General features: G+C 44.7%; 1 protein-coding gene across 1 annotated transcript in view; it reads left to right on the forward strand.

Moving 5' to 3' along the window:
• Positions 1–209: 209 nt before the first annotated feature.
• LMCD1 (LIM and cysteine rich domains 1) overlaps positions 210–13,195 on the forward strand; it is a 58,130-nt gene continuing 45,144 nt past the window's right edge. The window contains exon 1 of the mRNA XM_060631629.3: positions 210–370. Within this exon, the coding sequence (XP_060487612.1) occupies positions 329–370 (42 nt within the window). The 5' untranslated portion in view covers positions 210–328. The remainder of the gene's footprint in view (positions 371–13,195) is intronic.

The following is a 13,195-nucleotide window of genomic DNA, read 5'->3' on the forward strand; positions in this document are numbered from 1 at the left end:
AGAGCCGCCCCGACCGGCAGGGGCCGCGGCCGCACTGACGTCAGGACAGTGCTCGCGCCGCAGCAGCCGCCCAGCGCGGCCCTGGCCGCCCAGAGGGAGGGGGTTGAGCCGCGCGCTGCGATTGGCTGGCCGAGCGCGAGCGCTCGCGAGGATTGGCTGGAGCGGTTTTAGAGGGAGTCCCGCTCTCCAATTAAAGGACCTCGCGGCGCCGGGCTGCGCGCAGAGCTCCCCCTGGGCCCGCGAACCTGGCCATTCAGCCAGCGCTGTTTCCGCTGCGCGCCCTAGCGCCTCTGCCGAGAAGCCAGGCGCTGTTCCTGCACCACAGAAGATGGCAAAGGTGGCCAAGGACCTCAACCCAGGAGTTCAGAAGGTGAGCTGCTATCTGTCTGTACTTAACCCACATTCTACCTTTTCCTTGTGCCCCTCTCCCAGGTTTCGCGGAGACTTCCCCAGACGTAAGTAGAAGGAAATTCATTAAATTCCAAGACTTCCCAGAAAACAAGTTGGGAATACATATTTGAGCCAACAGGCACACACCCTAAAACTTACTCTTAAAAGCCATTGTGTAAAGTATTTGCAAAGAATCTTAGTTCTTCGGTGATGCTAATTAAAATTTAAATAAAACTTTTTTTTCTTTTTAAGAGTAATTCTGTTGTCTGAAACGAGGGGGAAAAAAAAATCCTACCTCCTCCCACCCCATCTTCCACCTCCCGGAATTGAGGTGAAGGCTTGGGGGAGAGTAACATTTACTCACAAGGAATCTCCCCTTTGGCTGTCTGACCTCCTAGTATTTTGTGTTTTTCACACACACACACACACACACACACACACACACACGCGCGCGCGCGCGCGCGCGCGCACACACACGTTTCTTTAGTTGGTGATGTTGGCAATGGCAGCAGTGCCAGCACAGGGGAACTAATTTCTGTCCCCAGGGTCTTCACGTTTCCCTTTCAGGAAGGGCTGGCCCAGAGCCCAGAAGGTCACGGGTGAGTTACTGCAGGAGAGGCCCTCAGCTGTGCCTGTAGCTCCAACACCCACCAGCTACTTACCTGGATGCAGTTGGGAGAGGGCACAGGTCAGAGACTTAGAGGGCAAGTGAGCTGGAAAGGAACAGAGAGACAGTCTAAGCCAGTGGAGAAACAAAAGCCCAGGGTTATGGAGCATTGGTTCCAGCAGGCAACACAGGGTAAGGAAAGCCTTAGGCTCTGAAACCCTGGCCCTGCCCCTTTTTAGCTATACTGTTTTGACCAAGTCACTTTTCTGTGCCTCATTTTCCTTGTCTCCAGTTTGGGGGATAATAGACCTCGCCTCCCTCCCAGCAGTTGTATCAGTAATGATACACTATGGGTTAATCTCCCAAAGCAGTCATTTTTAAACTCTTGCGGGCAGAGTCCTCCTTAGACATCTGCCATTACCTGTGGAGTAGGATGAGAGGCAAAAAACCAAAACCAAACAAACAAAAAACCCCAAACCCATGTCCGACTCAAAATAAAAATGCAAGCCAGATACTTAGAGCCACAGAGTTCGTGCATCTGATTTATTGCTGCACCATTACATAGCTGTCCTGCCCCAGACTCCCACACAGAGTCCTGCAGACCTTTCTGAATGTGTTCACCAAGTCAGACTTAATCAGGGCATCTCTGGAACCTACCGTGTCCCATCACATTTGCCAGACTATTTGGAGAATCAGGTCGTCTCTCCTTCTATGGAATTCTCAGAACACTTTAGATCTTGGTAAGGTACCTGCTAATTTCTACCTAGTAGTGAGTCCCGCACGCACTGCTCTTATTTCTTTACACATCTTTCTAAACTCCTTGAAGGCAAACCTTTCTGGTTCATCTCTGTTCCAGCACAGCATACCATACACAGCAGGACTCAATAAACTACCGGGGAACCACTGAATATCTGCCCAGCTAAGACCATAGTGTTCGCGGACAGTACATTTTGTACATGAATGTTTTTTAACTTGTAGCAGCCGGACATTTGTGTGCCTGAACTGCCTCCCCAAATTCAGCTGAGGTAAAAGAGTTTAGGACTAAAGGGGCAGAGCTCCCACTGTCCTCTACAAAGTCAGGTGATTTGGGGGTGGTTTTACTACATGTTGACTGATAGATAATGTCTGAAGTAAGGCAGAGTACATGGAAACCCTCCTCCTTACTGAAAGCCAAAGCCACAGCTTGGAGGAAGCCTTGTTTTTATTTTCCTTTGCATCGGAGAGTGTGATTATCCGGATTAGAGGTGGAACATGTTCTCCTTCTTGTCACCCTCTAGTGCCAACTTCCTTGGCCTGCAAAGGGTTTATTTTCCATTTAGATCCAATTACAGGCTTAGAGAAGGAATGTGGTGGGTAGAGATGAAAGAGTGGACTTTTTTTTTTTAACCTCTTGGGACTGTGGCAATGAGGAGGACGGTCACCACTATGTAGATTAACCAAAGTCTTCAACTCAAAAAGTCAAGGGAAAAGAAGGGAGTGGGAGAGAACTTCTCTTTGTTGAACTTTATAATAGTGATTAAACACTGTCATACCAACAGCATGCTGAAAAGCTTTTATTGCATATTTACTCTTTAAATCTGCAGCAGCAGGGCGGGGGGTATAACATTTGGCTTCAGGATGCCTAATCACACGTAGGCATTTTGAAACCATTTCATTAGACTCTTGGAGCTGCAAGAGATGCATTTACAAAATGAGAAATGGTTTAAAATGGCACACAAACTGTCTCTGCTGCCCTACCCCCAAAGGGAAGAGGGATACGAGGAATCCTTAGCAGCTGGGAAGTCATAAAAAGGTCTTCAGGAGAACATAAAATCCAGAACCCGGAGTAGCCTTAGAGACTGTCTAACCAATCTGACAGAGTGGCTCCTGAGGATCACATACCTAGTTAGTGGCAGACCTTAGGAACAGTTACCTGCCTCCTCTCATCTGTGCCAAGTTAAATGCTCCCAATGGCTACTCTTGAGCCATCATTTGTTTTTTTTTCTACTGGGAAAGAGAAGGTGTCCTAGCACAGAAAGTTCCCTGAGCATAGTCAACATTCCTTGGTAATAAAGGGCCTTGAAGGCCAAATGCCATTTCTTTTAGTGGAATCAACCACTACTGCGGATTTATTCTGTTGTTGATTAAGCAAATTTAAGAATACTGGTACTGCTGTTCTTGTAACCAGATCCAGGTTCCTACCCCAACTCTACCACTTACTAGCTATGTGCTCTTGGGCAAGCGAATTAACTTCTGAGTCTGTGTCCTTATCTGAAAATTGGAGAGACGGTCACAGCACCTACCTCCCAAAGTATCCGTGGTCATTAAATGAGATAATGTATATGACAGGCTCAGCACAGCAGCTTTCAGAGTTAGCTAGTAGTAGTAGGCGTAGTGGTAGGAGTAGTATTGGTTGGCAATGGTAGATTCCGATGGGTGTGTGAATGCTGAAAGGAGTCTTTTGGTGGATAAAGGACATGCTTTTCTTTATGACTATCTCATCTCAATAGCAACTAATTTTTATTCAGCTGAACCAAAGCCAGTTGCTCAGTCTTTTTTTTTTTTTTTTTTAACATTTATTTATTTTTGAGACAGAGAGAGACAGAGCATGAACAGGGGAGGGGCAGAGAGAGAGAGAGACACAGAATCGGAAGCAGGCTCCAGGCTCTGGGCCATCAGCCCAGAGCCTGACGCGGGGCTCAAACTCACGGACCGCAAGATCGTGACCTGAGCTGAAGTCAGACGCTCAACCGACTGAGCCACCCAGGCGCCCCAGCTCAGTCTTGATAAGTTGAACATTGATCTTGTCTTCATTCTCCCCCCAACAGATATAAAATCTGCTTACAGGGAACAGAGATCACCAGTCATCTCACTCTGGAGTCATAGAATTTTAGGCCTGAAAAGGGACATGGAGCTCTTTTCACTTTTTAGACAAGGAAACTTAGCCCCAGAGGGGTCCAGCTCCTTACGTGAGATTGCTGAGAAAATGTGCCGAAACCCATTAGGCTTTGCAAGAATACAGGCCTATTGGCTGCCAAGGAGCCACTTGCAGGAATTTAGAAAGGACTAGAACAAAGAGATCTAAGAGCATGTTCACTGTTGACTGTACATGTGCCAGTGGATTGGCTCCAAAGGGAGCCAGTTTTTTCTGTTTTCACCCCTCAACACAATGTCAGAAGAGGATTACATGATGGTTCTAAGTGCATTGCCAGGTTCAGCTGGGCGTCTCCCCACATCCTCATCTGCATCCCCTCCCTCCTGGCTTTCCTGTCCCCCGGCTTCATCCTCTCCTCTGCCCTCAGCGCTTCCTGCTTTCACCTCCAGTTCCTGCAGCGTGCAAAACTGCTGGCATGTTGCCTGAGCGAGCCGATCCAATGTAAACACAGCTCCTCAAGAACTGTCGTTGGCTCCTTCAATCTTAAAAATATACTAGGCTGTCACTTAAAGATCTTTATAGCCAAGGCAGTGGAGACATGCCCATAGGTGTATAAGGAACTTGGCCCCAAGGAGAGCCTTTTTAAAAAAGAAAGACAGAAATTATCCAAGTCCTTCTTAAAGGATCTCTGAAAACAGATGCTGAAGCCATTACTTGGTAAATTGCAGATGCTTGTCATCTTGTGCAGACCTGTGTGAATATGTGGGGTTGGTGGCTGCTGATGGACTTTCACCAGTGCATCCACCACCTGGGGTGGTGGGGGGCAAGGAAAGGCTTAATCACAGACCATCTCCAGGCTTTACACTCAGCCATCTAGGCTCCAAGACCTCCTCTTAGCCAGGGCCTATCCACCATTCTATAAGCAGGACAGAGGGAAAAGGACTTCGGTATTTCCCTCTGAGTTCCTGTGGTTTGATCCTCTTTCCACATTAACTAGCCGAAGGTGACAGGAAGAAAAAGAATAGGCTGAGTCCAGCAAAAGCTGGGGACCAGGAAGGAGGGACAGTGACACAGGCTCACGTGTGCCTCTTTCTTTCCCACCCCCATGCCTGCCACTTCTGGTGAGAATAAGGTAAGGACAGAAAGGTGAGGGAATAATTCCTCCTACAGCCTGCTGGAGTCAGCAGGTCTCCTGAAGAGGTATTCAATTTGATTTTGGAAAGGAGATTCATTTTTGCTTTCCAACTTACACATTCAAAATAGCGTGTGAATAATAAAGTGGAAATCTGTCATGTTGAGCATAGATCTTGGGAGTTCTTATCTCCCTAGGGTTCATCCAACACCATTGAAATATTTATTATGAGAAGTTTTCTGGCAGGGGTTGAGTCATGATAATAACTGCAGGCATTTCTTTACCAGGTGACTTTGGACAGGTCACCTTTCCTAGGAAGTAGCAGACCTTGAAGGAGAACCAGTCTTCCTTTTCCCTCCAGTCCACTGACCTTTCCAGTACACCAGACTGTCTCCCAAATAGCAAAGGATTATGGAAAACAGGCCTAAAACCTTGTCCCACTGAAAGTAGAATTGTGGAACAGCTCTTCAGGACATCCAGAAGGAAGAGACAGCTGTTGTCCTTTAAGTGCCTTCCTTTGGAAGTACCACCCCCCTCCTTTTCATTTGCTGTTGGGAAGAGGATTTGGCTGGCAGCTGCCATGATCTTGCCAGGTGCAGGGCCACCAACCACTTCTATAGGAGTCGCTCAAGATGATGATATTTCTTTAACTCCACATGGAATGTCTAGGGTGTCCTAAACCTATTCTTGGAGCTTCATACATATCAATGGCATGGATCTGCAGAAGTTCTAGAAATGCTTTCTATAAAGCTTTTATAGAAAGCATTAAACAAGAAGTTGGGTCTCATTATGTGCACTGAGATTCTTTCAGTGGCCAACATTTATACTTGGTATCTAAGCCTAAATATCTGATGTGGAAATTTGATGGTGGTTTCACAAAAACAGAAACGGTAATACAATTACAAGGCTTTGTCAAACTTCCAGATCAACTCTTTGCTCATTGTCTGCTGTTTTATATGAGAAGCAAACCCTTTTACATTTTCTCTCAGAAGGTACATGTTTGATCTTTTATCATTTATTTGGACTCCTGTCCCCTAAGGACTCTCCAGGAAGACTGCTTCATTGTCTGCTAGCATAGACAAATTCGAGGAAAGACAAAAGAGAGGAGGGAAAGACATCTCTTGAGTACATGCGGGTGCCTGACATTTTCTCACATCCCATTTAGCCTTAAAGACTACCATGCAAAAATTTGAATATCCTTTCTACACATGAGTAAATTAAGATTAAGTTTAAGTGATTATATGATGGCAGGTTACAAACTCAAACCCAGTCTTCTCTGGTCCCAAACCTTAACCTCTTTCCACTCTAAGAAAAAAATAAGAAGGCTTTCCTCAGAAGTAGCAGTCTGGTGGAGGGGAGCTGTGATTATCAGCGAGAGCTCCACTCAGAGATCAAAGTCCCTCTACACCTTACTAGTCTGATTCAGGAATTACCCAGCATTTACCAAATGTTACCAGGCATTTGTGCCTGTCTGGTATCTCTTGGTCACTATACTGTCACCCACATCAAGTCAAAGCCATTTCCAGATATAGAACAAGGGCTTTCTAGATTTCTCCTGGTTCCTGGTTTTCTAGAAGTCTGGTATAACTCTCAAGGGAGGGGGCTAGTAGGGAGGCAATCTAAGGAAGCATACAATAATATCCTGAAATTACTGAAGAAGTAGTGACCCTTGGCCAAAAAAATAAAAATAAAAATAAAAATAAATCCTAGAGATCCCAGTCCCAGAGCTTCCAGGAAATTCTAGCCTGGGGATAAGCTTGACCTCTGGAATGTGTATCTCTACATGCCTGGTCAGCCTGACTCATGGTCTACCCAATAACACGTGAATCAGGACCAAGCAAAACACAGCCAAGCCCCCACCAGGACATGCTTTAAAAGGAAATAAGATTGCTGAGGGGGGCGAAAAGCAAAGGCTCCATTTGGCACGTCACTCTTTGGAAGAACGAAAGAGGACTGGGGTCCAGCCCATGGCGGCTGTTTCAAATCCACATGATATGTTTATGGATTTTTTTTCTCCTTGTGTTTTAAAACATGAGGTTCTTTATCAAATTAATCTTTGGAGAAAAATGCAAATGAATCATTTAAAAGAGCTGAGCTGAATCTAGGGATCCTTTGTGTGGCAATTGGGACACAGGGGAGAAATAACATGTCCAAGATTTACTTGAGACATAACCAAAAGATGCACTGATTCACAGCATCTTTTATGAATGCAGGAGAAAAGGGGATCTTCTCTATTCTGTCACTTCCATGCCCAGAGGACTCTAATTTCACGTCAACTTCATACCCTCAAACTTCAGAAGGTCAAGTGAACGTTTTGGCTATGAATTTAGCTTTGGCCACATGATTTAGAGGCCAACTGAGAAGCGGTTAAACACACAGCCTTTGCAAGTATGGAGATCTAGATGTGACTCATGGTTCTGCCATTTGCTAGGTCTGTAATCTCTGCCAAGTTGCTTTTCCTCTCTGGACCTCGGGTTCCCCATTTGAGAAAGCGAGTTAACAATAGTTCTACATGTAAACAATAGTTAACGAGATAAAGCACGAAAAGTGCCTGGATGCCTCAAAAAATATTTCCTCTTGCTGTTACTGGTATCCCCTCTCATCAGTACAGCACAGAAATCCCATAGGTAGTTAAACCAAGTTCAGCTTACCTACGTCATGTCACATGTGGCTTCCAAGATATCAGATTGCAGGACCTTCTCTTTGTAGCTAAACTTAGACTTAGCCATAAATATACTCAGGCAGCATCATATGCAAAATCGTGACAATGGCAACAATTTGCTTTGCGTATTTGTTGCTCCACTTCTAAAAAGGAGCCCTCCCCTTGCCTGAGACCAGTCATTGACACCAGCCATGTGATCTTACACAGGGACTCCCTCTCACCAAGTCTCGGATGTCTTGCTTATAAATCAGGGTAATGGTCAGTCATTTCTTCATTTAGCAAATATTTATTTAGCTTCTGTCATGTGCCAAGCACCGTGCTGAGCACTGAATAAAAGACAATGAATAAAACAAGTTTTGGTCCCTGCCACATAAACTTGAGTCTGCTCAAATGCATTTCTCATAAAGGTAGGATAAAGGCCAAATAATGTCAGTGTCCTAGGATTCTGTGTGTTCCATGACCATCTGTAGCACTCAGGTGTATACACACACACCTACCTCTTCTCCTTTGCTACCCACCCTCATATTTCCCAGCACTGCACACATTTGAGCCACAACCAACCCCAGTCATGTCTACAGTGCAACAGTAGAACAAGTATGATAATTCTCCCAGTTACTGCATTTTAAACAGGCAGTTTAGTGATGAGAAGTCTGAGGCAAGGGGCATACTGGCAGCTCTCAGGTGCTACTGGTAACGAGCAGCCCCTTCAGCTGCCTTGCAGACATGGAAGAAAACAGATCGTCTGTGCTCAGCCTATGTCCTCAGATGCAGCCCAACACCCCAGGCTCTGTCCTTAGTGGTGTTGATGGCAAGGGCACCAAAGGACAGGAGCACAGAGAAAGGTCTCTTGGCTGACTAACACCCCATAACCTGCCCTTAAGAAGACAGCATCTATTTGGGCTGTATGACTAAGTGACATGTCCAGGTACTGATTCATGAGGTGGACTACCAAGGTGACTGGCCTGGCTAATCCATTGGCTAGAAGAAGTGGAGGGAGAGAGGAGCCCAGCCCTGCCCTCATCCTGGAAGAGAGCCACCTACCTGCTGAGACATTCCTGTGCTCCCTACCCAACCCTGGCACTGATGCCAGCCAGTGTCCTTCTTAAGGGAGATCTGGCCCCAATGTGGGCAGGGGTCAGCATTTGTGGGCTTATTGTAGAGGAAGTCAAGGGAATTTTTAAATCTTGCTAGCAGATGGAGGAGAGGTTTTTAACCAGGGATCTGTGGATAGAATTGAGGGTATCAAGGAATGTAAATGAGGAAAAATCGCATCCCAATATACCCAGCCTCTATCTGATTCAGCTTTTTCTTCAGTTATGATGGAAGGCAAAAGCCCAGATAGCTTAGCAGCCCGACTTGTCTTTTTAACCAAATAAAGCTATTGAACAAGATATTTACATTAGAAAAAGATAGCTGGATGTAGGCCCTATGCCCTTGATACCAGTGGAAATCTGATACTTTCATATCCTATTACAGCTTAGATAGATGTCTAATGTACCACTTATGCTTATCCATATTCTGGAATAACAATAAATCCACTGCTGAGTTTTGTTAATAACTTAATAAAGGCATGTGTGTTCCTAAATCATAGATCTGTTTTTATCTATTGATACTGTTTCAGTAATAATGGTTTCCTCTGTAATCCTACATATTTTATGCATTTAGAACATTATTCTAAGAGGGAATGCCTTTGTGTCAGACAACCAAAAGAGCCCAAATACATTAAGACCTCTGTCAAAATCAAGCTTTAACAGTATTCTATATACATGTACACAAATATGTGCATATATAGGGGCGCCTGGGTGGCTCAGTCGATTAAGCATCTGACCATTGGTTTTGGCTCAGGTCACGATTTCACAGTTGGTGAATTTGAGCCCCACATGGGGCTTTGTGTTGACAGCATGGAGCCTGCTTGGGATGCTCTCCCTCCCTCCCTTCTTCCCTTCCTCTCTCTCTCTTTCCCCCATCTGCTCCTGTGTGCTCTCTCTCAAAATAAACTTAAAAAAAAAAAAAAAAAAACGAATTTAGTTTGTGCAAACATATATGCAATTATGATATGCCAGGAACTAAGCTGATAAGTAGAAAAATAGAAGGAAAAGAGTCCCAGAAGCTGATGGTTTCAGAAGAGGAGCAGCCAGTCCGGCCATTCAAGAAGAAACAGTCCCTGAAGACCTTGACCAGAGGTAGGAGTATGGAAGTGAGGGGGATCAGAAAAGGCAGTACTTAACCCCACCTGGGAGGTCAGGGAAGGCTTACCCAGGAGGTGACATCTGAGCTGAGTGTTGAGAGACAAGGATAAATGAGCTGTTAGGATCGGGTCATGGTCTAGTTTTATGCTTTCCAAGTACGTCACGTATACTGTCCATCCTACCTGACTTCTAACTCAGGGAATATCATCCATCTTGAATTGCAGAGAAATACATTTCCGTGTATCCATCCATCCCTACATCTGCAGCTTTTGTTTTCTCTTCTGAGAACTTGCTCCTCTTGCCTCTCAACCAAAATATTTCGGGTGATGAGGATACAAACCCTGTCAGACGGGCACACAGAAAGCTTTATGGCAGTGGCTTGAGACTCTCAGCAAAGGAGATCCGGCAAACTCACCCCCGTCGAGTTTGAAGTTTTGCAGGAAGATTTAGATTCAGAGACCTGAGATTATGCAATAGAAATGGGAAGAAAGGAACACACACACACACACACACACACACACTGTGAAATTCAGCACACAGCACATGTGAGCAGAACATGAAAACAATCCAGAGCACCACAGGCAGCAGTTTTGCTCCCCGAGTTTTATTCACCTTTAAACTCTGAAACCATAAATGATACTTAGAGGAAAAGAAATCCCAAGTAGGACACCTTAATGAACTAACAGAAAGAAAATCAGCCTTTTGAAATGCAGGAAGTTGGTTAATAGGATGGAGAATCTGCCATCACACCAATTGCTTTTGTCCATTTCTTCAGATTTCTCACTTGGTCTGACAATGTGGGTTCCTTGTTGCCATGTGGTAGAGCAGATGAGGCATCAAAATGAAAAACACATGGTTTGGATGTCAAAATGTCACTGGGATGATTGTTCTTGATTTTTGTCAGTTGTATATGGCATGTAAAAGAAAAATTCCAGATGATTCCCTGCCAGTTATCTGGAAAATGAAATTATGGAGATCATTGCTATGTGTGGACCTGAGAAGAACCTGGGAAGAGGCGAAATTTAATGGAAAAGCTGTGTTTCCTCTAGAGTCTCTCCTCCTACACAGCCAAAGGCCTGAACAGCCCGTGGGGGGGAGACACCCCATAATTAAGATTCATGCTACCTAGAATGGCTGTTGTCACTCACCTTTATTTTTCCTTGGACCCAGCCCAGGGCTGGGGCCATCACAAGGGAAATCATCATACATTTATTTTAATAATGCTTGTAGTGAATACTTCAGCAACTACAATTAATTTTTAAGAGGTCGAAAGGGCTTCAGAGTTTCCCTAGGTCACCTTCCTTATTTTTTTTTTTAATTTTTTTTTTAACGTTTTATTTTATTTTTGAGACAGAGAGAGACAGAGCATGAACGGGGGAGGGGCAGAGAGAGAGGGAGACACAGAATCAGAAGCAGGCTCCAGGCTCCGAGCCATCAGCCCAGAGCCCGATGCGGGGCTCGAACTCACGGACCGTGAGATCGTGACCTGAGCTGAAGTCGGATGCTTAACCGACTGAGCCACCCAGGTGCCCTGGTCACCTTCCTTATTTAACAGACAAGGAAACAACAGATCTAGCAGGTTAGGTGACTTGTTCCAGGTCACAGAGCTAGTGAGTAGAAGAGGTGGGGTAAGAATTTGAGGTATCATAGCATTTCAGGTTCAGAAAAACTTTTAAAACTTTATTTTGTTCAACTGTCCCATCCTTAAACATCAGATGAACTGGACACGACAGGCAGATGCTCTGAGAATACCACTGACAAGCACTTGCAGCTCCCGAGGAGACCTATTGAACTCCTCTGCTTATGAGACAACTCCTCCTCATTGTGAGCTAAAATCTGTCTCTGCAACCTCTTCCCATTGCTTCTGTTTCCCTAGCTCCTCAGTGCAAGGATGTGATGACCACTTTTTCCTAACGTTCCTGTTCTGGTAACTGACCAAGTCCTACATGTTGTTCAGGATTAAGGTCAAAGCATCTGTTTCCTGGGTTAGTTCCTGGCTTCTGGGGGACCTGGTATCAGCCTTTAGCCAAGTGAGATGGCCAACAGACAGCCCCCATGTTTTGTTTTGGCATGAGTTTGGTGACCTCCACTTAAGCAGGTTATTTACCTCTCCTTAAAATCTCACCCAATTGGGAAGGTCACTTCTATGCCACCAAACTATCCTATTTCTTGGAGGATAGCTTTTAAAGTGGAAAAACATGGCAAAAGAGGAGGGGATAGGCAACTCTAAGAACTAAGAACTCCAAACCTGTGTCCTAAATACTCATGAAAAATCAGCACTGTTCTAAACACAAAGTACCTGATTTATAAAGGGCGGAGGTGTGGAGGTATGATAAGAAATCAGAAAAGGCTAAGGAGGAAAAGAAGAAAACCTTGATAAACAGAGGTAATATCTTTTTTAAAAGCTTTTAAAATTATTTGCAAAGTTGTCATAGCTTACTATATGGAATGCGAGAACAGTAACAAAGTAGTCTAAATTTTATATCCTGGTGACTTTACCATCTAGAGGGAATGCTCAAAATATAAATATGAAGGGGGCACAAGCCTAGGTAGCTCAGTTGGTTAAGTGTCCAACTGATGATCTCAGCCCAGGTCTTGATCTCAGGGTTATGAGTTCAAGTCCCACATCGAGGTCCATGCTGGGCATGAAGCCTCCTTTAAAAAAAAAAAAAAAAATCGGGGCGCCTGGGTGGCTTGGTCGGTTAAGCGTCCGACTTCGGCTCAGGTCATGATCTCACGGTTCGTGAGTTCGAGCCTCGCATCGAGGTCCGTGCTAACCACTCAGAGCCTGCAGCCTGTTTCAGATTCTGTGTCTCCCTCTCTCTCTGCCCCTCCCCTGTTCATGCTCTGTCTCTCTCTGTCTCAAAAATAAATAAACGTTAAAAAAAAAATTAAAAAAAAAAATGAAGGCTGGTCACCATAATAACTTGCTTTCATTAAAAGATGCCACTAAGAAAGTGAAAGACAATCCACAAAGAAAATATTCACAGTACATATATCTGACAAGAGATTGTATCCAAAATATATAAATAACTGCTTTAAATCAAATTTTTTTACCTTTTTTTAACATTCATTTTTGAGAGAGACAGAGCATGAGTGGGGCAGGGGCAGAGAGAGAGGGAGACACAGAATCAGAAGCAGGCTCCAGGCTCTGAGCTGTCAGCACAGAGCCCGAGGCAGGGCTCGAACTCACCAACCCTGAGATCATGACCTGAGCTGAAGCTGGGCTTTCAACCAACTAAGCCACCCAGGCACACCCCATTTAAATCAATTTTTTAAAAGCAGTCCAATTTAAAAAAAAAATAGGTGAAGATTTGAACAAGCATGTCACAGAAAAAAATGTCTAAATGGCTAATAAGTG

Source organism: Panthera onca, chromosome A2, assembly GCF_046562875.1.
Source record: "Panthera onca isolate mPanOnc1 chromosome A2, mPanOnc1 haplotype 2, whole genome shotgun sequence".
In the NCBI taxonomy this organism is placed as follows: domain Eukaryota; kingdom Metazoa; phylum Chordata; class Mammalia; order Carnivora; family Felidae; genus Panthera; species Panthera onca.